This window comes from Hippocampus guttulatus, chromosome 1 (assembly GCF_054856545.1).
Source record: "Hippocampus guttulatus isolate MCC_2025c chromosome 1, RoL_Hgut_1.0, whole genome shotgun sequence".
Lineage (NCBI taxonomy): Eukaryota > Metazoa > Chordata > Actinopteri > Syngnathiformes > Syngnathidae > Hippocampus > Hippocampus guttulatus.
The window spans coordinates 4413495-4437415 of NC_141261.1; the positions used below are offsets into that span (position 1 = coordinate 4413495).

The following is a 23921-nucleotide window of genomic DNA, read 5'->3' on the forward strand; positions in this document are numbered from 1 at the left end:
AATACACGTCCTTTTAAAACAAGAGAGAGGTGTGTGTTTACATCCAGTACAATGTTGAAACTTAATATTTTCACAACAAAATTAAAACATCGCTCCCACGCCTCAGAAATAGCATATCTTCTTGTTGCTGAATTTCATTGTTGCTCACTGTTTATGTTGTTGGGTAAGAGTTAACTGACACTTTTTACCTAGCCAGGAAACATTTCAGGTGGTCAGAGATGGCACCACTGTCCTTTGTTTACTACTGAGAAGATAAGTGGTTGGATGTCCATGACCAATAAGTGCTATGCTTCTCTCTCATAAATGTGGGAATTAAATTGCATTCAAATGTACAAAATGTTTAAATGTCCAGGGGCTCGGCACCCCTAAACCTCTGACCCCAAAATTGCCCCTGCTAATGAATGGTTGAAAGGTTTTTGATTGTGGAAGGAAAAGGAATACCTACACATGCACAAAAAGAGCATGCCAGCTCCACACAGGAATGCCAGAGCCAAGAGGCAAAACTCTAACCTCACAACTTTGATACAGAGGTAACCACTGCACTGACTGTCCTGTCTCGATGTTGTGTAAGATTAATTGTAAGATATTAATATTCAAAAACTAAAATGTAAACCCCAAATGTGACCCTAGTTATTGCCTGTATTTTCTTGCATCACCTCTGCTGTGATAAATGTCGCAAAACAAAAATAAAAAGTGAAGTATACCTTCGTACTTGAAACTAAAGTGAAACAGGGAAGAGTCCCGGTAAGTGAGTTGATGGTAACATTACGCACACTTGCAAGCGCCCGTGTCTGGACCATATTCGCTGTGCTGGCCCTTTAAGAGCGCCACGGCGCCTCTCAACTCGCGGCAGACATTTTCAATGCAAGATTTTTTTCTTGCATAAATTATGTTCATGACGTAGTGGCGAAAAGGGCACATTTCTGGCGATTCCCACCGACTTTGTGCCTCACATGGGAGCTTGTGAGGCGCCCGAAGGCTTTTTTTGGAGGGTGGGAGGGATGAGCCGAAGTGTTGGCATCGCGGCGAGGCGACGCAAGAGGCCAGATTCCCCAAAACATTGCAGCCCTCCTTCTTATCAATGCAAATGGCTTTTGTGTGTCCAGCCACTGCGCCTGTCTGGGAGCTGAGATGCATTTTTAATTAGCTGCGACTGAACCAAACTGTGACAAGGATCTTCTAGAACCGGTAAGTTTTCTGTTTACAAATGACAAAAGAAAAAATAATCATAAAAAGCACGACTCTTGTCAACTCGTTCGCGCGCAGCAGTTAAACTGCGACAGGAAATGAGTTTGGGTTAATATGCAATGCTCGCAATTAGCATAATTTATATATTTATGATAAAGAGAGACCGATTCATAACGGCGAATATGGCAGTCTAGTGGTGATGTCCTAAAGTGACCGACGAGACTTTTATTGGTTCGAACGGAGGGGTGGCGCATGGCGGCGAGACCATTAACACCCGCTCAACTTTTGGCACATCCGCATGTCTGAACTGCACCTCGGTGGCAGCGAAAGCGTCACCCCGATTTTCGTTTTGGCTTTCAATTTTTGCATTCACCTCATGCCCGTTATCAGTGGAAGTCCTCCAGCCCCCCATCTCCTCTGCAGCCAAGTGCAACACAGTGGGGCCTGTTTATAGGTCCCTCTAAATAGTCTGCCCCACAAATAGCCAAGAATACCAAACGTTCCATGTGTTTCCATTTAAATGAGTATCTTCAAAGAGACATATTTGACTGTTTATTTGCAACCCAGGAGGATAGAGGTGTTACAGCCAAGCAATGAAGCCCCAGGACCGTCCTGTCAGAGATGCTCCGCTTGCTGTCAACGAGCAGGTAACTCACTTTCCAAAGACCTTCTACTTCTGCAGACACTTGAGATATACATGCAGAACGCATACAGAATTTGGAATGAAATTCCAATAGTGTAATTTCCTAAATGTGCACTTTTCACTCGGCGAAGGACACTTTAATTCGCTCCTCTTTCATCTATAACAGCTTCAGACAACAAAGTGTATGCAGGAAAGTGGTTCAGATTGCACGATTGTCTGTGTCTTATGTGTTGTCTTGTATTATTTTGCTATTTTCTTTTGATGGCGTCTCCGCTTGTTGCATGTTGTCTTGGGAGGGAAGAAATTTCATCTGTGCTGTACAGCACATTTGACAATAAAGTTGTACTTGACTTGACTTGACTAACAGCACAAGCTTCAGGTTGCTTCCTACCTGGCGATTCTTCCGTCTGATGTCACGGAGTCAGTGATTGGCCAAACTCTGTTTACCACACGCATAAAGATATGTGATTGTAAATATTACAAAAGTTTGCCATTTACAATTGTTGTCTCTGACAGTTTTCTGAGCCGATTGCGGTCAAAAAATAATTTTTAACACACACCACACTTGGGCTGCAGAATATTTTGGTATGTGGATATCCTACTCAACTGAATCAAGAAACAAACAGGACAATATTTTTAAACATTTAAATGAAACATTTTAAACATGATAAATGTTCATATAAATACAGTAAATCAATTATCATTTACATACTGTATATGTTTTCCATATTTAAACAAATGTCTTGAGACAAAATGACATCAGTGCCATGAGCGATTTTGCTGGCTAAAACAACACGCTGGAGTCGGCCAGGTTTGTTAAACAGTGATCCGTAGGAATGGCCACTGTGTCGAGCTGTTAGCATCAAAATGCGGTGTCACTTAGCTCAATTAAAACTGCCTTTGAATAGTAATCAGACACCTCTTGCTAGCTGCTAGTGGCTAACCCTGTTATCGGCTATTGCTGGCAACAGGCGCCGTACAATACAGTCTCAGCGTAATTATGTCTTTTTATTTTATTTTTTAGTGCCCTTAATTAGTGATTGAACATAATTTCAGCACGATGTTGTGTTGTTGACATCGATAGCAACAGTTTGTGACAGCCCAGAGTCTGGAAGATGAGTCAAGTCAGCCATTACACCTTGACACACTAGCGTGAACAACTTCAAGATAAAAGCGCACCAAGGGAGTGATGCCCATATAGTATTAATTGGGAAGGTAAAGTTTATTTTGAGGTTGGCTCTTCTTACCCCCATCTCCGGCCTTCCTCTCTGGAGTTTGCATGTTCTCCCCTTGCCTGCGTGGGTTTTCTCCGGGTACTCTGGTTTCCTCCCACATTCCAAAAACATGCATGGCAGGCTGATTGAACACTCCAAATTGGTCCTAGGTGTGAGTGTGAGCGCGGATGGTTGTTTGTCTCTGTGTGCCCGGCGATTGACTGGCAACCGGTTCAGGGTGTCCCCCACCTACTACCCGAAGACAGCCGGGATAGGCTCCAGCACACCCCGCGACCCTCGTTCGGATAAAGCTGTTCAGAAAATGGATGGATGAATGGATGGCCTTCCTGCGTTGGCCGTAAATTACTCTTGAGCATAGCATGAACTATTGTTGCTATGGTTAGGTGAATAAGCTGGCACTCGAGGAAAAAAAAGATGAACTCTACCAAATTGAGACGTGGGAGGTTCCGGCCCACCCCCAGAAATGTTTTTGTAACAAATGTGTGTCATTGACATACAGTGACAGGTAGAGCAATATAATGCTCTCCCATTCGATGGAAAGAGGTGGAATTAACCTGTTTATCCGAATTTTTGTTTGGTGGTGTGCTGTGGGATGTGGATACCCACCTCAGGCGGATATCCGGTGCAGATATGGGGAGGGGGGGATATATATGTTAGTTAGTTAGTTAGTTAGTTAGTTAGCTAACTAACTAACATATATATATATGTATACATATATATATATGTATACATATAAAATTGCCTCAAATATGTTAATCTGATAGCTGAATGAATTAAAAGTGTTGGTTTTGGAAAAGTGGTCCTTCCTCCTGTTTGTTTTTCTTGAAAGAAAGAGTTTGGACAACCCCGCTTTCAAGTTTACATAGATATCTCTTTTGCAAAATTGTGAGAAAAAAAATGGCATCGTCATTGACTCCCTGTCCTACTTTGTATGCTTTATGTATGATAAATTCCACCCTGCAGCACTTTGCTTTTTTCATGGTCTAAAAACAGCTGTTGTGTGTGGATGGGAAGGATTGCTCTGTACTGGTGTGCCAAGGGATGTTTGAAAGAAAACACTGCTTGAGCTGGTTGTTGGCTGGTGCTTACCAATGTTTGTTCATGTTGCTGTACTCATGCTCTCCTCATTTGTATTTTAACATGCTCGGCATCTTTGTCCTCCTTTAGCTGTTCACTGTCTGAGCGCAGAAGTCTTTTTTCAGCCATTTAAACCCTGCCATTTGAAATTCCCTGCCAGAGGCAACCAGGTATGCATGCCCTTTTCTCTCTCTCTCTCGCTCTGACACCCTCTCTCTCTCTCTCTCTCTCTCTCTCCCCACCTTGTTCTCCATTCATCTCACATCTCAACCTTTCACATTTGTGTTTCCTTGAAATCAAATTCGTGGTTTAGTCTGAATGCAACTTCTCAGAAGAAAACACAGCCCAAATTGTATCAAATCAAGTTTCGCAAAGTCAGACGGAGTGCTGTTGTTGTAAATTAAGTTCAGCATCAGACAAATGCGGCCCAATTCCTCCCTGTCGGTTTTACACACTTGGAAAACAGTGATGGGCATCATAGTCAATTGATGGAGTGACTGATTGTTAATCATTCTAAATTGCTACAAAATCACTGCATTAAGTTTTACTTGTTCAGTTCCACGATGACGGTGAGATTTGAGAGGCTTATTTCCTCCCCCAAATTTCTCCCAACGCTGAGTTGTATGGCAGCTGAAAATTTGCCTTGAGCAGTCCACTGCTTGCTGTCGTTGTCATCCATTTATCTTCAACTGGAATCCTTTCAGGTTAAGCCTTGTAAGCTCCAAGTGTGATACTTGCGACTTTCCAGCCTCTCTTGAATGCAGCATAATGGTCTCACGTGGGTGCTAACTGTGAATGAGCTTTGTAGTTTGTCCGTCTCCGAATTTTGAAAGATCAGTGGAACAGACTAAAATGTGCATCAGTCTTCTGTTTCATACTAGATCGTCCCTTCATCTTCAGGTCATCGTGATGTCTGGCCATGAGACTTTACGTGTGCTAGAGGTTGAGGTTGATGCGTCTTTGCCTTCATCGGTACAAGAAGGGAAGAGAAGTGAGAGCAAAAGAGAGGAAGCAGGGGCCCAAGCTGAGGGTAGCCGGCCACGAGATGACCATGCCGGACCCCAGAACACAGGGGGAGTTGGTAAGCTGAAGCCACACTTTTGATTTTCAATTCGCGCGTCAATGTGATACGGCAGCCTTGCCACCTCACCCGCTGTGCTCCTGCAGTAGCTGGCAAACAGCAGGCGGCATCAGGAGAGGCGCCATCCGATGCCGTCCAAAGCCTCAGTCCGACTGTACCCATCAGCGTGTCCTTGGCGCAGCCTCCCGCGGCCACCGTGCCCGTCACTGTGCAAGCTTGTCCGCAGGTACGGCTTTAGACGTTCACAATTTACAAATTTTTAACATGGTTAAGAAATTATTAAGGAAAGGTTGATCCCGAACATAACTGCACGCATACACATGCGCATACAATTGTTCCAACTCGGATTACTTTTTAGCCCCCAAATTTACACACTATGTATTTTTTTACAGTGTGCAGGGCTTAAGGAGTATCCTGACATCATCTGAGTTATTGTGCTATTTTACCACACAGGTTTTGTCACAAGAAAATCTGGCCACCCTGATGACTGGCATGTTGGCCCAGACAGGCTCCCTGGGCCAGCCCCTGCTCATCCCCATCAGTATGGCAGGCTCCATCGGTGGTCAGGGGGGTCTGGCTGTTCTCACCCTGCCTACCACCAATGTGGCCACTCTGTCTGGACTTGCCGCCGCCGCCACCCAGCCGGCAAACCTCCTTAAGCTGCCCTTTGCTGGGCTTCAAGGTAATGATCATCATGAGTCATGACGGTCGACAATGATAATGTTGCCAACTGAGATTTGAATGGTGCATGTGGGTCAACACCAACTCTGATGCTTTGATGTTGTGGGCCAAGTTTCATTTTGCCCTGAAAAGTGTGAACATATTGTTTGTTGGAAAGTAGTAGTAGTAGTAGTAGTAGTCCAGTGAAACTCCTCTACAACGAAATCATGTTTGCAGCAAGACATTTTTCACAACAGGGGACTTTTCACTGTAGCAAATTTGATCTCAGACGTAAACACGAACATACACAAAAAACGTGTATGTGTAGTTTTTATTTTTATTCCAATAGTGCATAAGAATGAGCATAGACTTATTTGACACTTTATATAGCCAGCGTAGAAAGAAAAAAAGGGAAGGACATTTACGATCAGCATTTACTTTCACTGACATCAATTTCTTGCATAATGTCTTTTATTTTACTTCCTCCATCTTTCATTTTTATTACCTTTATCCTGTCTTCCAGCGTGAAAGCTTTTCTTTTCTTAACTCCTATGCAAAGGTCCGTTTGGTCGCCATTTTAGCAATGCGACGTTCATGCTGTATCTCAAACAAATACTTCCTATACTACTGCGCATGTGTAAACCAGTGGGGTGGTTGCTGTTGCCGTTTCAGAACAAAGCAGTAGAGGTCGCTGTGGCATGCTGAGGTTGGATTAGACTTTTGCAGAAGGCTTGTTTTCGTTGTAGTGAATCTCGTTGCGAGGCAAGAGCAGAGAAAAAGATTTCGCAAAACGGAACAGGGGGACTTTTCGTTGTAGGGGGAGCAGAAAAGTGGGAATGGCTTTCATGCATGAAATTTTTTTCACACTAGGAGGTATTTTCGCCCATGTAGGTTTCGTTGTCGAGGAGTTTCACTGTACTAGATATTTTACAGAACATGATGAATACCGGCAATTATCATGATTACAATATGGACCTAAATAATTGTGATCATCATTTTGGCGATAATCTTTTTGACTTACCTCTTGGTCATTTTCCCCCACAGCTGCGACGGTTCTCAATTCAGTTCAGCCTCCGCTACAAACCAGCACGCAGGCGGTGTTCCAGCATCCAGCAGGTGCCATTCAGCCGGTGCAAACAGCCTTGCAGCAACCTTGCATTGGCTTGACGTCTCAGTCGACACCAGCCGCGATCATTTCGGCTGCTCAAGAGGTCATGGCTCAAGCCACGCCACCCTCAGGTGTGCCCTGCCAGTCCAACATTTCGGCGGCTGCGCTGCAGACGGCAGGACTCGCGATCAATCCCGCACTTGTATGGAAGCCGAAACTGAGATTTACCTCTGACTATTGCGCGTACCTTTACTTTTCAGTTGTTCATTCAAAACATCATGTTCTTCTGCTCAGATCAACGCTGCATCGCTGGGAGCGCATACCCAGTTTCTGAGTTCCCTCACCTCCAGTCCCATTATCACCAATGCCATGTCCAACATGGCAGGCATCACCAGTCAGATCCTGACCACCACACAAGGACAGGTTGGTCTGGACCTCAATCAGGGGATACAGTTTTTAAGTGGCCAAACTTTATTCATGTTTCCACCACATTTTAGCGTTCCCAGGTGTCTTAGCAATGGGCCACTGACGTTCATCTGTAATAGTACACAAAGGATAAAGAATTGCAGCAAACTTAATATCCACCTCTTTTTTAGTCACTCAGTTTTAAGTGGGCAGTTCAAATTCCATTGTATTTTCACGAGTGGTAGCAGCATTTATTTGCCAACCTCAGAATTAAACCTTTGCATGACCACATCATGTACCAATGACATTGCCATATGTAATATACAATACATTTTTATTTCTATGGCGCTTTCACAACATCTGCAGCTGACATGTAATAAAACCACTTGGAGCTATTTTAACACCTTGAAGAATTGACTGACACTGACTTCTTCACACTAGGCAATTCATACTGTGGGACAGCGGGCATGATGTTACAGGGCGCAGTTAGCATGCATCCTCATTCTGGAAAAGAGAAGTGTGCTGTGGCCACAATGACGAATACTAGCCAATCTTTTCCCATCCTGAAGCACTGTCTGCTGTCCAGGCCCCAGTTCAGATGGCCGAGTATATTTCGGCATGGCACGATTTCTTGTGCATAAGCACATGCTTAGGGATGCGTGTCATCAGTTCGACCACTGACGGACAAACTTGCCAAACAATGTCACAGTTGTCTCTCGACGGCGTCGCCTAATGGATAAGGTGTATGACTTTGGATCAAAAGTTCGAGTCTCTTTTTTGATGCGCGTCTTTAATTCCCTTAAAATACTGTAATGAGCTGATTAATTTACTTAAGACAGGTATTAATTAGCAGTGATATCATGCGTTTTGTTTCGTTAATAGCCGTGCAATAGCGCGGTGGTGGTTGTGTTGGCACAGTGGGATGTATAATGGGAGATTTGGACATGTTCCTGACAAACCCCATGGCAATTATGTGCCGTCTGTCGTAATGGATAAGGTGTCTGACCTTTTGTCAGCAAATCGCGCTTCAAGTCTCTTTGTGGTCATGTTAAGTCATTTTCCTAAAATGAAGAGTTAAGTCCGAATATCTGGTGGAAAATTCCACAATACAGCTCCATCAACATGTTGTCCTTCTTAAAATAATTGAATTCTCTGTTAAAGGATGGATCAAATACATAAGTATAGAACATTTTAGTGGTACACATTGTGGTCATCTTTGCAGTTTATTCAGTGGTATGACTCTTTTTCTTTTGTGCCTTGATATAAATCTATAAATGGTAGTATCATCTTTGTGACTGGTAGAGCCCTGAAAAATACCTTTTCAGTCTCACTCAAAATCCAATTTTGACAGTTTCTCTAATGCGTGCTAATCAGAAGGTTGTTGTTGTTTTTTTTTTTTTTTGCTTAAGTTCGACCCATGAGACATCTTCTTACACTGTTCCCAGGTTATCGGAACTCTTCCTTTGCTGGTGAACCCAGCCTCCCTGGCTGGGGGGGCCGCCACTTCGACCCTCCCCCTCCAGGGTCTGCAGGTCCAGACGGTCACTCCGCAGTTACTCCTGAACACCCAGGGTCAGATTTTTGCCGCGGTTGGGAACGGAGCCGCCGCGGTAGCAGCTTCTGCTGCTGTTCTTCCCAAACCCGCTGTCACACCCACACCTTCCAAACCAACCACCCAGGTACACGGGATTCTGTGTCTTCCTTACCGGTGCTTTGCATCTTTGCCTTGCAAAATGTTTCAGATTTTTCCTGTTTGTACATGATCCCTCGCAAGGCACCGGCAACAGCTGCCACCCAATTGCCGATTGTCATAGCCCCACAGCCGTCGATACTCAAGAGCACCACCTCGCCATCCTCATCGCTCCCCATCACCTGTGGCGATATGGCAAAAGTGGGCCAGCTTGTCAGCAGTACGTCCATCTGCTCCTTTGATGCAAACATAAAATCAGTACTATGTACATTTCAGTTTTATGTACCATATGTATTCCTCCCACTCTGACAGAGACCCATCAGCCCGCTAGCAGTGAGGAGGGCATCAATCTGGAAGAAATACGAGAGTTTGCCAAGAATTTCAAAATCCGTCGGCTCTCGTTGGGACTGACACAGACTCAAGTGGGACAGGCTCTGACTGCTACAGAGGGCCCGGCCTACAGCCAATCTGCCATTTGCAGGTGAATTCTCATCTTTTTTTGCAAACAGGGAAGAGCATTTAACACTTTTTTATTGGTAAGGAAAATTGACAGTTAAATCCTCCCAAGGTACCAAAGTCATTCATCAACCTGGTAAAACTTTCACAACGGTCTGTGTTGTTCATCTAGTATGTAATTGTAACAGCATGCTTTGTTGAGCTCATGCTTTGGGTTCTACGCAACTTAATGTTGCGAAAATTGTAGTTGTTGTAGCGCAAGTCATTTCAAACATTTTCTTTGCGATCATAGTTTTGATGTGCCCCCACGAATCTTAACATGGTATTCTGAATAATGTTGCCTAAGTGGGGTTGCCTGAAATCGACGTCACGTGTCCTTCAGGCTTGCCTTCACGAATGTCATGTGACCAAACCCAGAATAAAGGTGAGCTGCAACGTGACAGCCTCATGGAGAAAATGTATTTCTGATCATTAGATTGAGGTTTCAAGTCTCTTCGTAGGTGTGTTTCTTTAACTTCCCTAAAATTAAGAGTAAATCTCGTATGGAATAGTCAAACCACATTAAAAATGTATCACCTGTTGTTGGGCAGATGCAGAAACAAGTGGGATAGGCTCTGACCATGAGGTATTCACCAATATTTTCATAGAATTTCATCACTATTTTTTAAAAATAGTAACCCTGAACATGTTCATTTGAGCAAATTTCATAGGGTCAACATTTTTTATCTAAATGTTAAAAAAAAAATCACGGCTTTCATGTTTGTAACAATACAGTACTGCTGTCTTTTCATCATCTAGGGTTACGTCACAGTGACTTTTGGCACTGACTGTATCATAAAATTGTGAATAATAAATTATAATTATTATAAAACCTATTAAATACTGTATGTATTCATTTTTAAAATATTAAATATCAAGTCACACAAGGACACAGAGGATCATTTTTGTCATTCGTCCTTCCTACAGCAACGTTAATGCAAATGTTGTAATTTTTCCTAAAAAAGGTCTGTGTTGATTTGTTGAATGAAAAATCTGTCTGCTGCAGATTTGAAAAGCTGGACATCACCCCGAAGAGTGCTCAGAAGTTGAAGCCAGTGTTGGAGAAATGGCTTGCCGAGGCCGAGCACTGGAATCAGAAGGGCCAGCAGAACCTGATGGAATTTGTTGGCGGCGAGCCGTCGAAGAAACGCAAGCGGCGCACCAGTTTTACGCCTCAAGCAATCGAAGTCCTCAACTCCTACTTTGAGAAGAACTCACTGCCGACAGGCCAGGAGATCACGGAAATCGCAAAGGAGCTGAACTACGACCGAGAGGTGGTGCGGGTTTGGTTCTGCAACCGGCGACAGACGCTGAAAAACACGAGCAAGATCAACATTTTCCAGGTCCAGTAGAAAATGGAATCTTGCAAATTTGGCTGTTAATATAAGAACGTGAAGTTACATATAATCTAAGATTCAGTGCAAATAGAGTACTAAAGTGAGTCTTTGGGGTCTAAGACTGAGTGTATGTGTGCATGGTCCTCCTATTCATGATAACACACAGGTAAGTTCCATAAATATGTTTAGTGGCATTATCGTTCATATTTGAGTACAGTGAAACCTCTAATGTGGAAGATACCAATGTTCTTTTTAGGAAAACCACCTGCAAGAGTTGCACAAAATATCAAAGTCGGAATGCGAGATGACTGCGAAGAACCCTGGGGTCAGCTTGTAACATGAGAAGAGCTGTGGGGCGTATTTAGCTTTTTCTTTAGCTGTTTGTGGTCATTTTGAGATCAGACTCCACTGTCAACACCACATTTGACATCACTCGGTGTCAAAAGTAGGACTGTTGTTTTACAGTGACTAAATTATTTTACACTTGTATAACAGTTAAGAATGTGAAACGGTTCCTTTGCCGATGCCGTTGACAATGGTATTTTTATGGTGACAGTTTAACCATGGCATGGGCAAAAATACTCCAACTCCGAGTGACTTCAGAGGTTCCACTGTATCAAGTTTATAGCCGATTCCATTCGCGGCTTGTCAGTGCAGCCACAACACAATCCTGCAACCAGTCAGGGACAATCATCTGTTTGGTATTTTTGATAATCATAAAAACTGAAGTCAACTGTGTTGATTATTATTATTTTTTTAAAATAAGTACTTTCATACTCGTTGTTGATGTTTGACGTTGCTGCGTTAATTTTTGGCGTTTGCATACATGACCACTGATTCAAATTTAAGTACAGTTTGCCATTAACTTGAATGATTTCGTCACAATGTATTGCTGGTTTTTGTGCCTTCGCTGTCTTTTTTTCAGTGATAACAAACCATGCTCTTCATCTCAAGTCAGATGTGTTCTTTGTTTTATAAAAACAATTATTAACAATTTAACTTTCAAAACCGCCCTACACCTTCATATTTTAGATAAATACAATGGTTCCAGTATAAATTAAGTCGATGGAATTGCGTACGAGTTATGTGTAATGTAAACTTGAGTGAGTGTGTTGCATGTAATGGAGGATTTTGTCCCCACTTCTAACTGACAGTTATGTTTAACTTGTATATTAATTGTCAAGGATTCTTTGCACTTTATTAACACCTGAGGGGGTTACAACATTTTATGAATTATTTTGTACTGCAAAAATGACAGCCATGTTGAGGGGCTTTATGTATTTCTGACTTTACAGTATTTCGATATTGAAATGTAGCAACACTCTCAACACAGAGCAGTTACTGTTATGCAGATTAAATATGAATCATGGTAGATCTGAAGATGAAAACAAAATGCCATACAATAGGCAAGTTTTGTTTTTTGCTATTCTGAGATCATACGTCTATTAGATGCTAAATAAGCTTCATTTTGCTTGCGGTGTGCTTTATAGAAAGATGAAATGTTGTTAAATAACATCAAACTAAATTATAAAAAAAAACTAAATATGAAAAATATGGTATCTATAACTTCTTTTGCTTGACTGGAATGGCAAGCCTTTGCAAGAAGTGAGGATTTGTTTTTGTTTTTTTGTAAAATGTAAATAAACTGTCTTTACTAATTAATGATTGTTGTTTTGTGGTTATACATTTTCAGGTTTGTGCCAACTGATCTCTGTGGAGGTGATGGTTTTATTTGGATTGATTCTGACTGGAGCAGGTGCAGAAAAACTTGCTCGAGGGCCACGTTTGATTTTTCAACCAGACAGATGGGCCACATCTTTTGTAGATGACGTTAAAAGAAGTTAAATTGTGTAAAATATTATTTAATAATAGAATATTGCGTGTTAATTCTCTGTTATTGATTGTAATTAATAAAAGTCTAACATAGTTTAATGAGATAAATTGATAAAGCAATATTAAGAAAGACATTATAATTAACAAATTTGGTGGGGTAAAAGCAAAATTCTAGCAAAAAAAAACCCCAATACCCAATAAAATAGTTCTTGTAATTCTAATGAGGTAAATTAACTGATTAAAAAATACATGTCGTCAAATAATCATTCACACGCATATTCAACCCAATGAAAAATGTTGAAACTTCAGTGAATTTAGCATGCACGTTTTAGGAATGTGGAAAGAATCCGGAGAAAATATACGCAAGTACAGATAGACCATGCAAACTCCACACAGGATCTTTCCTGTGCGGAAATGTTTTTAAAAAATGTTTCCTTGTCGGTAGGCAGCAGCATTGTGCTTTTAAAAAAAATAACGAAGAAGAGCCATGCACGGAAATTACGGCAGTTCCGTTTCCCAAACTAGATAAATAAACAAAAGGAACATAAAATTCGACCATTTTGGCTCATTCACGGTTAAAGAAATGCTTGTTGTGAATTATGTAATTTTGCCGCGAGACCTCATGTCCGGAGCTTAGGCCGAGGAGCACTAATTGTCAGGATCGCTGTTGCTAGCTGGTTAGCATGACGAGCTCGACATGTTTATTTTAGTACCGAAGCGACGGCACACGACATGATGGCATGATAACCTCACACTATTAGCAAGCAGCTGCGCTCCGCTTCGCTGTAAGGTAACCCGTGCAGACCGCGAAACCGGTAAAATTAAAATAATTTGCTAAGTGGCTCACAGTGTTGTGTGATGCATTGTTTTCCAGCTGGGCGAAAGTTCAATGCACCACTAATATTCCCGTTAGAACTTTTCTTTTTCGCCATGATTACCTATTCTTGCCTCTTTAGAAAAATAATTTCTACAGTTATGTGGAAATTTAATTTAATGTTCTTCGCCGAAGGTTGAAACTTGATCGAAGGCGCTATCAGGACCGAACCCCATTGAGATTTACACACAGTCATCATGGCATGGGCTCTGAAGTTGCCACTCTCCGATGAAGTCATTGAGTCCGGACTGGTCCAGGACTTTGATGCCAGCCTGTCGGGCATCGGTCAGGAGCTCGGTGCTGGCGCATATAGCATGAGGTACGGAAGCTGTATTAACTCAACAGGACATTGATCCTAAAACTGTTATTATGCAGTCATAACTGTTGTCACAATAATATTTCTGGGGATGCCAATCACTTTGTCATTGGACGATGAGGTTATCAATGGACGTGTCCTTAAAGCCAGCCACACACGAGGCAACGTGACCGGGGGGCACTAAACATTAAGTTGCGCTGCGGCATGTGCATGGTTGTGCAACTATTTGTTATCACTTGCGAACCATCCGCAACTAGCTTGGCTGCAATTCCGACCCTTCGAGTGAATGGCGTTGCACCGGCACAGACAGTTACGGCCAATCACAATGCTTGGATATATCATGTGATCTTGCAAAAAAATTACGGTGGTTGGTGTGCGTGGTATCATTGTTGCCCAGTTCGTCGTACAGTACTCCAGACTGCCCTTAATGGTGGCATTTTGCCACTTAAATAGAGCGCAAAAACAATTTTAATTTACTTGCACCAGTGCAACCAGTATATTTGCTGATTTTTTTTTCCATAGTTACAATTCTTGAATGTGTTTTGCTGCTGACACATTTCTGCTCCACAGTTCGGCCAAATTATCAGTAATATAGGGAAAATGAACTTTGCAAGTCAATTTACAGTGTGTGCCCCTAAATCTAGTTAGTCTGCAGCCCTGAAATTTACGGAACTTGCTACACCCCCACCCCCTCCCCCCAAAACAAACAAACAAAAAAAAACTACACCCTGAAAATTTTCCAAATTTTTTTTTTTACACTACATGCTATTTTAATATTTTTATTAATTATTGAGCTACTTTTTTTCACTTTGCTTTTAAATGTGTCACTGTTTTTTTTGGAAATGCTTTTAAATATTGAATTCTTTAATTATGTGAAGCAGCTTGTGTCTGAAATGCGCTATATAGATAAAGCTGGTCTGGCCTCATCTTTCTTACAGAGACATATTCTGCCCTCCGTTTCATTGTCAAGCTGCTCTGCTTCATGATCTACTGTTTGGGTTGTAAATTGCTGTGTTGAGAAGAGAGGTGCCTGGATACTTTGGTATTTGCTAGCGTTGGCTTGATTTTGATTAATGAACTGCAGTAGGGAATGTCCCATAGGGAATAAAAGGTTCCACGCTTGAATTCGTTGCACTCCTGTAAATGTACTAACAGTTGTTGTGTGTTTGTCTGACTTGTAGCGATGTACTCGCCCTGCCCATCTTCAAACAGGAGGAGTCCAACCTAACTCCGGACACTGACAACAAGGTCCTACCCTTCCAGTATGTTCTGTGTGCCGCTACCTCGCCAGCTGTTAAACTGCATGATGAAACACTCACCTACCTCAATCAAGGTCAGCACATGGGTATCGGCGGTTGTAGTTAATACATTACATAATGGTAACTCCGATTTGTAAAGTGCTGAATCACCACAAAGTGTGACTGATAGCTCCAGTATGTTGGATAACAGTAGAATCTCCGTTGTTGCCCAGGGTGGTGGAATTTGGACTGAAGCCAAAGTTTCATGAAAGAAAAAAAATAATATTCAAAGCAAAGTCACACAAAAAAATTTGGCAACTCTTAGGAGACTAACAGTTCTCCAAATGACAGGCAAAATGTTCGCGCTCCAAGCTCTTCATTTGTTTGTTGATTAAATCTTCATTTAAAATACCTTCAACATAGTATCATTGCATTTTGCGTCAGTTAAATAGAAATCACATATTCATTTTTCACAAAGTAATTGTACCATACAGTTGATAACAAACTTACGGTAACTACTGGAAGCATTATGACTTAACACTAGGGTTGTGCATCTCTCCAACACAAGATGATTCCATATGTGGACCAAACAAATTCCTTTCAGGGTTTTGAAATTAGAGCAATTTGGAAGTCAACCAATGTCACAGAATAGATAGTTTCAGACATTGGATGTCCCCCTGAAGTAGTTAAGATCAGAAAGTGCAGTGGTTTTCTTTGTTGACCATGTGTTATTAATACCCTGTGTACTTGTCATTACAGGGCAGTCCTATGAAATTATCATGCTTGATAATCGAAAAATTGGTGAACTTCCGGAAATCTCTGGTAAAATGGTTAAGGTGTGTTCCTAAGGCGCCTGTGCACAATTTATTTGATGTTTGTTATTTTTAGCTTATCAAAACTTATGTTTGCCTAAAACGACTTTAAAAAAAAGACTAGATTGATATACTGATGGAAATGTGGCATTATTTTTTTTACCTTTTTTCACTTTCTCTGGTCCAAATCATTTGATGGTTTTGTAATCTTAGATTATGATAACCAAACTTTCGTCAAGATTTTTTTTTGAGGGTAGTCCAGTGGTTAGCACGTCGGCTTCACAGTGCAGAGGTACCGGGTTCGATTCCAGCTCCGGCCTCCCTGTGTGGAGTTTGCATGTTCTCCCCAGGCCTGCGTGGGTTTTCTCCGGGTACTCCGGTTTCCTCCCACATTCCAAAAAACATGCATGGCAGGCTGATTGGACGCTCTAAATTGTCCCTAGGTGTGAGTGTGGGCGTGGATGGTTGTTCGTCTCTGTGTGCCCTGCGATTGGCTGGCAACTGATTCAGGGTGTCCCCCGCCTACTGCCCGAAGACGGCTGGGATAGGCTCCAGCACCCCCCGCGACCCTAGTGAGGATCAAGCGGTTCAGAAAATGGATGGATGGATGGGTGACAAATATAGATATTACGTCATTGGGAGCTGGACAAATTAAAATAGTTTTCCTTAATCACTGAATTCCTTTTCCCACCTTTTCAGCAACATTAACGCGACTCTCCGTCGTAATGCAAATGTCTCTCATACACAGAGCATCATTCGCGTGGTGTTTCACGACCGCCGACTTCAGTACACGGAGCATCAGCAGCTGGAGGGCTGGCGCTGGAACAGGCCCGGGGATCGCATTCTGGACCTGGGTGAGTGTCTTAGAAAGGTAGAAGGCTCATTGACGGTTGCTGTTACCGACTGCTTTTGTATATTTAATGAAAGCGGTGTTATTGGAACAGATTGTTCATTTCCTTTTGGGAAACGCTGAGCATTTTTAGATGTTAAAAAAAAAAAAGCGCAACCATTAACAAAAGCTTTGAGCCAGTGAAACAGAAACTTAGGACATTGGTACAAAGTATTTCCACACTCACTGTTGTTTTGAAACTACCGCCTAATATTTGCAACCGCAGCGGATAAAGTATTGCCTTGCTTTTGGTTAAAAGCTTGTTGTGCATTGATCTGTTGCAGATATCCCCATGTCAGTTGGCATGATCGACCCACGGGCTAACCCTACTCAGCTTAACACTGTGGAGTTCCTCTGGGAACCGTCAAAAAGAACCTCTGTTTTTATCCAGGTAGCATGAGCGCCCTGATTGACTCCCTCTTCTTGATATCGTTGCAACACATATTTCATCTATGCTGCATCAAGCATATTTGACAATAAAGATGACCTTGACATATGGCACAGTTGTCAAACTCAAGGCCCGGGGGGCTTGATGTGGCCCGCGAAAACAAATCAAACTTGTCGACTTCCATGATGCTTGCTACAATGTCTACCAAAATTTAAAATGTTCTTATGTCATAAATAAGAGACACATTGTAAGCATTTTCTTGTAACCAAACCACTCTAATTGCCCCACGGGGATAAATAAAGTTTTCTGAATCTGAATCTCAGTTCAGTAACTTAAACAATAGTTGAATAAACAGTTATTATTGATTTTTTTTTTGGTGGGAGGGAGCTTCAGTTATAATGGCCCTCCAAGGGAAACGGTAACTAAAATGTGGCCCACGATAAAAATGAGTTTGACACCCGTGACATATAGGAAGATTATTCAGGTCAATTGGTAAATCTGAGTGCTCTACGGGAAAAAAAAAACGTTTTCAAAGAATTGTTGACCTTGAGATATAAATTCATGAACCTTGATGATTGTACATCTGGATGTGTTGAACAACTCAGGAGAGCGCTAGTCAAGTTCAATGGCAGTTAACGTGGCAATTGACTGTACACAACTAAGTGTAATGATTTGTCACGCTTATGTCTCATTTCTGCATCAAATCATCTGTCTGGTTTTCAAGGTTCACTGCATCAGCACAGAATTTACCATGCGCAAACACGGCGGGGAAAAGGGGGTTCCCTTCCGCATCCAGATCGACACCTTCAAAGAGAACGAGAGCAGCGAGTATACCGAGCACCTCCACTCCGCCTCCTGCCAGGTCAAAGTTTTCAAGGTGATGAGTAGAATGACGAGAACCCCGATGAGACAAAATTCAGTCGTTTGCCGGTTTATGTGGATGTGCAGTCAGGTCAGTGACTCGATTGTCACCTCCTTCAGCCTAAAGGTGCGGACAGAAAGCAGAAGACCGACAGGGAAAAGATGGAGAAGAGGGCACCACAGGAGAAGGAAAAATATCAGCCCTCGTATGAAACTACGATCCTCACAGAGGTTAGTGTATTAATAACCTTGTTTTGATCTTCATGAAAATAAATCAAAGCTTTATTTAGAGCGGCACAGAAATGTGTCCTGATCAAATGTAATGGGAGTATTGTTGTTGCCAAAATGATTCCAACGAGTGCTCTGTGTACTCACCTCTTGTTCCAAGTCAGCTATTTGCAAAATGTAGCGAATAAACCACTTTAGTAATTCTTTTGTCAAGTCATTTCTGAACAGGAAATCTTAAGTCTGTGAACAACTCCCTAAATGCCTCCTTAACCTTCCTTGTTCTGTTGGACCAGCTGCCTTGGCCCCACAATGCACAACAGGCCCACTTGATGCATTAACAGAACCTTTGGACTCTTGACAGTGTTCCCCCTGGCCCGAGGTCACCTACGCCAACAACTCCCCATCACCGGGTTTCAACAGCACACAGAACAGTTTCCCAGTCACAGAAGGGTGAAAAGTCTTCTTGGTGCCATCTCGTGCCCCGTGGCTCCTTCTTATTTCCTAACACACTCTTTGCAATTTTTTTTTTTTAATCCTTTTTTTAGAAATGGATCACCAACTCACCAGCCTGAGCCTGTTGTTCAAGTAGCTGACGTAAGTTCAAGTGACGTGAGAGCATTGCCAGGATAAATACATGCGTCGTGATTAAAGCCTTAAAATAATTGCAGTTCCACTTCTCTTCAAAATGTGTAAGAGAGAAATATTAAAAATATAGCACATGAAAGGGTGCAGGAATTTGGCTCACGTGGATCAACACTAGCTGGGTTTACATGGAGACTTTCTTTTTGATAAGAAAAAACCTTTATTAGTCTCGCAATGGAGAAATTCCCAATTCACAGCAGCAAAGTTATGAAAGGAAGAAGTAGAACAACAAAATATAGGAGCTGCTGGAAAGGCAGCCACTCTCGCGGCGCCATTTTGAAGTCAAAATAACAAAAATAACACAACACAACACATAGGGCACAGTCGTGCAATCTTTTGGATTTCCTATTAAAATCATTCCGAATGATGATCCCGGGACACTTTTATTTTTTTTTTTTTTACATGTTATGTGATCTTTTCTGATCTCCTGTTTGTTTGCCTCGTTAATCAAGATCGGCTATGTGACATGTGATTTGTCAAGATGGAGTTCATTCATCTGTTTAGCGCAGTAGTTGTGATTAACACTTTTGTTAAAGCAACATATTGATTCAAAATGAATCACAATTACTTTAAAACAAGTTCTCCCGTCGCAGAAGAGCTCGTTGGTGCCGCTTTCAAGTGCGTATCTGACAAAGTCGCAGTGCATTGACCTTAACAGAGCATGCGCAGACTGGATGCAGCTTGGCTATTCCGATTGGGCTGTTTACGTGACACCCGTTTGGATCAGCAAAAGGAATATACCAAGATAGCAATAATATGATCATAAACCCAACTTTTAGCAAACTTTACATTGTATTTAGTGTGTATCAGCATTTTTTAAAAACTATTTTTTGGGCTGAAATTACTTTTTTTTTTCCAAAGTGGTGTCACTTATATGTGGATTTTCGCAATTTTTGGGCTGGATTGGTCCCTCTCCCCTGCGAATCGCAGAGTTCGACTGTCCAGTACCGTAAAAACACAAGTTGTTTAAATAGATATATCGCTCCATCTTCCGGGTCACGCAGAGATCACAGAATACATGAACCAAACACAAGTATAGGAAAGAGCAAGCGAAAAAGAATAGGTTCAAGGTTAGTAAATATCATGTTGGCTAACATGAAAATAATCTACCGTCATGAAAATACAAAGCAGTGTGATAAATTATACGAATAATAAAGTTTCGTTTACACCTGCCAACCTGCTGTAGATGTTTCATAGAAGCACCAAATTGCAAACTTGTCCACTTCCTGCGTAATATATTTTGCATTATTCCTTCAGATATTAGAGAGACAAATGCAGTGTCGAGGCAAATAATAAGAGTGGCAATTTGAATTCCGCTGCAGACTGACTGCTCTCAAAGTGCCCCGAGCAAAGTAATAAAACTCAGTTCAGGAGTGCAGTCACCATTAGCGCATACCATTCATCCTTTAGTGTGTGGCGTGCATCAAAAATATACAATGAAGGAATAAATACTCTTGACAAGATAGTTGATTAAGAAGTGATAAATGCTCATTGGGCAACATACAGTGACCTCTTTGGGGGTTGGTGGTGTGAAAAAAAAGATGCCCGTTTACTTGTTGAGGCTGATAAAGTGACTTTATTTCTCTTTTAAGAATTTGTTACCTGCGGCGACGCCACAAGATGCACAACAGTGGCTTCTCCGAAACCGCTTCTCGCCCTTCTCTCGTCTCTTCACCAACTTCTCAGGTACAAACTCATTGACCGCTGTGGATCGCAGCAAGAATTGTGTTGTGTGGAAAACAAATGGGCTCCAAAAGGTCCACAACCATCAAAATAATCATCGAGTTTACCGACCCGTTTTTAGTATATTAAGTTTTGATTTGTAATCACCAGGGGCAGACCTGTTGAAGCTGACCAGGGAGGATGTCATTCAGATCTGTGGCCCAGCAGACGGCATACGACTATTCAATGCACTAAAGGGACGGTGAGCACTTTTAGACACCGTGGCAGTCTTGCGCTCGGTAATTGGGAGAACGGAGGTCACGGAAAATGGGCCTTTTAATTGTTCTGCTGTATGTGTTGCGCACAGGGTGGTCCGTCCCAGGTTAACCATCTACGTGTGCCAGGAATCGCAGCAGGCCCGCGATCAGCAGATCAAACATGAGAATGGAGATGCTGCAAACATCACTTTCTTTAGTCAGTGCACATTACCTTGTTTCCGACTGTAAAAAAAAAAAGAAAGTGCAGTAAGAACGTAGGAGCTTTCGATGGGAAGATTTTTCCAAAATTGAGAATGAAAGACTATTAAAGATGATTTGACAATTTATTCTGCTCGTTTGTTGTATCAGACAGTCCTTTACCCAAGACAGCATGTATTTCCACTGTATGTTGTGTATTCCTAGAAAGAATTATTGCTTGACACTGTTTGTATATCCTGCTTGCAGTATATCATGCAATCTACCTGGAGGAGCTAACTGCTACCGAGCTGACCGAGAAGATCGCTCAGCTGTTCAACATCTCGCCCCGACAGATCAACCAGATCTTTAAACAGGGCCCGACTGGCATCCACGTGCTCGTCAGTGATGAGGTGAGCTCCTGGCTGTTCACTGTCGTCCACCCCGTGTCAGATATTCTATACTCTTCTTTCGCTTTGACAAAGCTGTGCAGTAATCATCGGAATATTTGGTCAAGCGGTGACAACGTACTGATCAGATTTGTTTTTTTTTTACCTTAGCTACTCCCTCCCACCATCTGTCCTATGTAATAGAAAAGTAATCATCAGAATATGTACAAAGATGAAAACAAACACTCATTTGTTCATTTGTTTTCTAAATTCGGTCATGTGATGTGATTGGTCGGGAGACCTGAGCAACTGTGATGGCTGCCCTATGAGATGGATAAAAACGGGTGGATTTTGCTGCGTAATTCCACAAATGCAATATGAATCAGAATACTGAGTTTCGACTAGTGGGAGTGTGAAGAACATATTATTGTAACTATATTATTTTCCAAGTCGAGCGACTTACCCTTTAAATAGTCAAATGTTAATTTCCGCACTTCATTGGTGAGCAAAGACCCCACTATTTATGTCCAAACGATTAAAAACGCTCTATTCCATAATGGGCGCCTTTTAAAAAGTGCAATAGAGGCTACAAATATGAACGCATTTAATCTTTGGCTACTTTAGCCACCGTCTGTGCCATTCAATCAAAGGCAGGAGAGTTCTATTTTTTGACACACGATTTAAAGGTCGCATTGCCAGTAGATGTGTCCTGATTTGTTCCCAATCTGCCCTCATTCAAAATCCTGAATGATGGTTGATGAAAGTGGTGCCATATGGACAGTATTTGGAAGTATTTGCATTCATTAGTTTCTTTTGTCATCTGCCTGCATGCGTTGGTGCACTTGCTGTGACACGTGAGTAATCTACCTGCCCTTCTGCATTTTGAACTCTCTTCTTGTATTTTATTATTTTTTAGATGATTCAGAATTTCCAGGATGAAGTTTGTTTTGTTCTGGATACGATGAAAGGTATTTGACCTGTTAACATTTTCTCAGTTCGTTTTTTTTCTCTTTCCTCCTGTGACTGTCATTGTTTTTGTTGCAGACGACTCAAATGACGGCTACCACATCATCCTGAAGTGAACCCGATCCAGTCGGCCCTTTCTTCTATCCAGCTTCACCCACCTTACGCTCTCCCGGATCACATGGAGACACCGCAGGAAGCCTCTTGAGGCTGCTTGGCAGAACATGAACCACCTGTCCTCTTCATGTCTTACTTGGGAGGGAGTGACTCTGTTACCCCGGTGACGAAGTGTAGCTCCGGTTCTCAACCTGCCGTTCTCTCCCCAACGTGGCTGCATTTTCCTCCTCCTTTGCGTATGTCTCCGGAATGAGTTTGGCTGGTGTGACTGCCGCATCTGATGTGCAAAAGGTCGGCGCCTCAGAATCACAATTTTCTTTCTTTTAACAAAACAAAACAAAAAAATCCTTACCTGGAACTCAAATCAGTCCGAAGTGAATACGCTGTGCTTAGACTGGGATTGAGTTGAAAGACCAGCTAACAGCCAATTCTTTCAGGGGTTTTAAGGGGAAATGGAATCCAGCTATTAAAATTTCTAGCATCTACTAGCTAGTTGTTGCACTAATTCTGATTCTCTGAATAGTGACTAAAAACTTGGTGCGTGCAAATGATCGAGTTATTCAGCACAAAAAGCATTTTAAGTAGTCTTTCTTCAACATTACATTTCAATAGATTTTTATGTTCAAGCAGTTTCCCAACAAAGCCCCCACTACTTTCAGCATTTTTTAAGTCTTTATTTGTATCCATCCAAATGCTCGCAGTACAGGTAACATGGAGCACACCAAAGTCATGGGGGAGAGTTTTTACGTTTAGTCCTTGCTTTCAATTTGATGTTTTACATATTCTTCCATCTCGTCGGCATTGATGCGCACATCCATGTTACAATTCACCACATGTTGTGTATTAAATACCAGCAAAAATAAACAGATTTTCTTAAAAAAAATAAACAACAACAACAAATACCTTTGTCAGTTATTGTAGTATGTGGTCCTCTTTGCACTTAAATGCCCTGAGACACCAATTTGAGAAATCTGAGTTGTAACAAGATTAGGTTATAAATGTACATCCATTCAGGTAAATATGCCCCTCAAAAACGGAAATCACTGTTCAAACCATCATGACATATTTTTTGTACAAGAAGTCCTCCTATTAAACACAACTCACTCAAATAAACATCTAGTACTCTGCAGTGTAGGAAATTAACATGCTCTTCTGCACTATTTGAGCAAATACACTATACATGTATTGAGTTACGTGTTGTACGTATCTGTAGGTACAGTTGCTGTTGTGACTTTGAAGTAATATAAGGTTTACTGCAGGCTTATAAGGAAACTGTCAGTGGCCTGTTTTTCCATTTCAACTTTTTGAGCTGAGCTGGTCAGACATTTGTTCATTTTA

At 41.9% G+C, this 23921-nt stretch overlaps 2 protein-coding genes across 5 annotated transcripts; both read left to right on the plus strand.

Moving 5' to 3' along the window:
- The first annotated feature begins 836 nt into the window (after window positions 1-836).
- On the plus strand, window positions 837-12581 carry pou6f1 (POU class 6 homeobox 1). The gene is given in 13 exon segments (XM_086105251.1): window positions 837-1188; window positions 1756-1835; window positions 4234-4269; window positions 4271-4313; window positions 5044-5224; window positions 5311-5450; window positions 5678-5906; window positions 6929-7194; window positions 7287-7415; window positions 8843-9076; window positions 9172-9307; window positions 9400-9568; window positions 10589-12581. Coding segments are annotated over 12 exon segments (1935 nt in total). The 5' UTR covers window positions 837-1188; window positions 1756-1809; the 3' UTR covers window positions 10935-12581.
- A 659-nt stretch (window positions 12582-13240) lies between these two features.
- tfcp2 (transcription factor CP2) lies at window positions 13241-23483 on the plus strand. Of its 4 annotated transcripts, none has more exons than XM_086105272.1 (16): window positions 13241-13567; window positions 13762-13945; window positions 15124-15275; window positions 15940-16016; window positions 16741-16846; window positions 17166-17272; window positions 17994-18146; window positions 18251-18361; window positions 18720-18808; window positions 18904-18952; window positions 20593-20686; window positions 20834-20924; window positions 21030-21136; window positions 21385-21527; window positions 22420-22471; window positions 22548-23483. In XM_086105272.1, the coding sequence occupies exons 2-16, from the start codon at window positions 13824-13826 to the stop codon at window positions 22583-22585; spliced, it is 1491 nt and encodes a 496-aa protein (XP_085961398.1). In that variant the 5' UTR covers window positions 13241-13567; window positions 13762-13823; the 3' UTR covers window positions 22586-23483. The 4 variants fall into 4 exon arrangements, with proteins under 4 accessions (XP_085961398.1, XP_085961415.1, XP_085961406.1 ...); XM_086105289.1 differs by having other exon boundaries at window positions 13241-13542; XM_086105280.1 differs by having other exon boundaries at window positions 13241-13537.
- Window positions 23484-23921: the final 438 nt, after the last annotated feature.

Coding starts and splice junctions, on each gene's coding strand:
- tfcp2 (XM_086105263.1), top strand. CDS start 13,824: ATGGCATGGGCTCTGAAGTTGCCACTCTCCGATGAAGTCATTGAGTCC. Junction 18,147..18,250: donor GCCAGGTCAAAGTTTTCAAG/GTGATGAGTAGA, acceptor CACCTCCTTCAG/CCTAAAGGTGCGGACAGAAA. Junction 20,925..21,029: donor TTCAATGCACTAAAGGGACG/GTGAGCACTTTT, acceptor TGTTGCGCACAG/GGTGGTCCGTCCCAGGTTAA.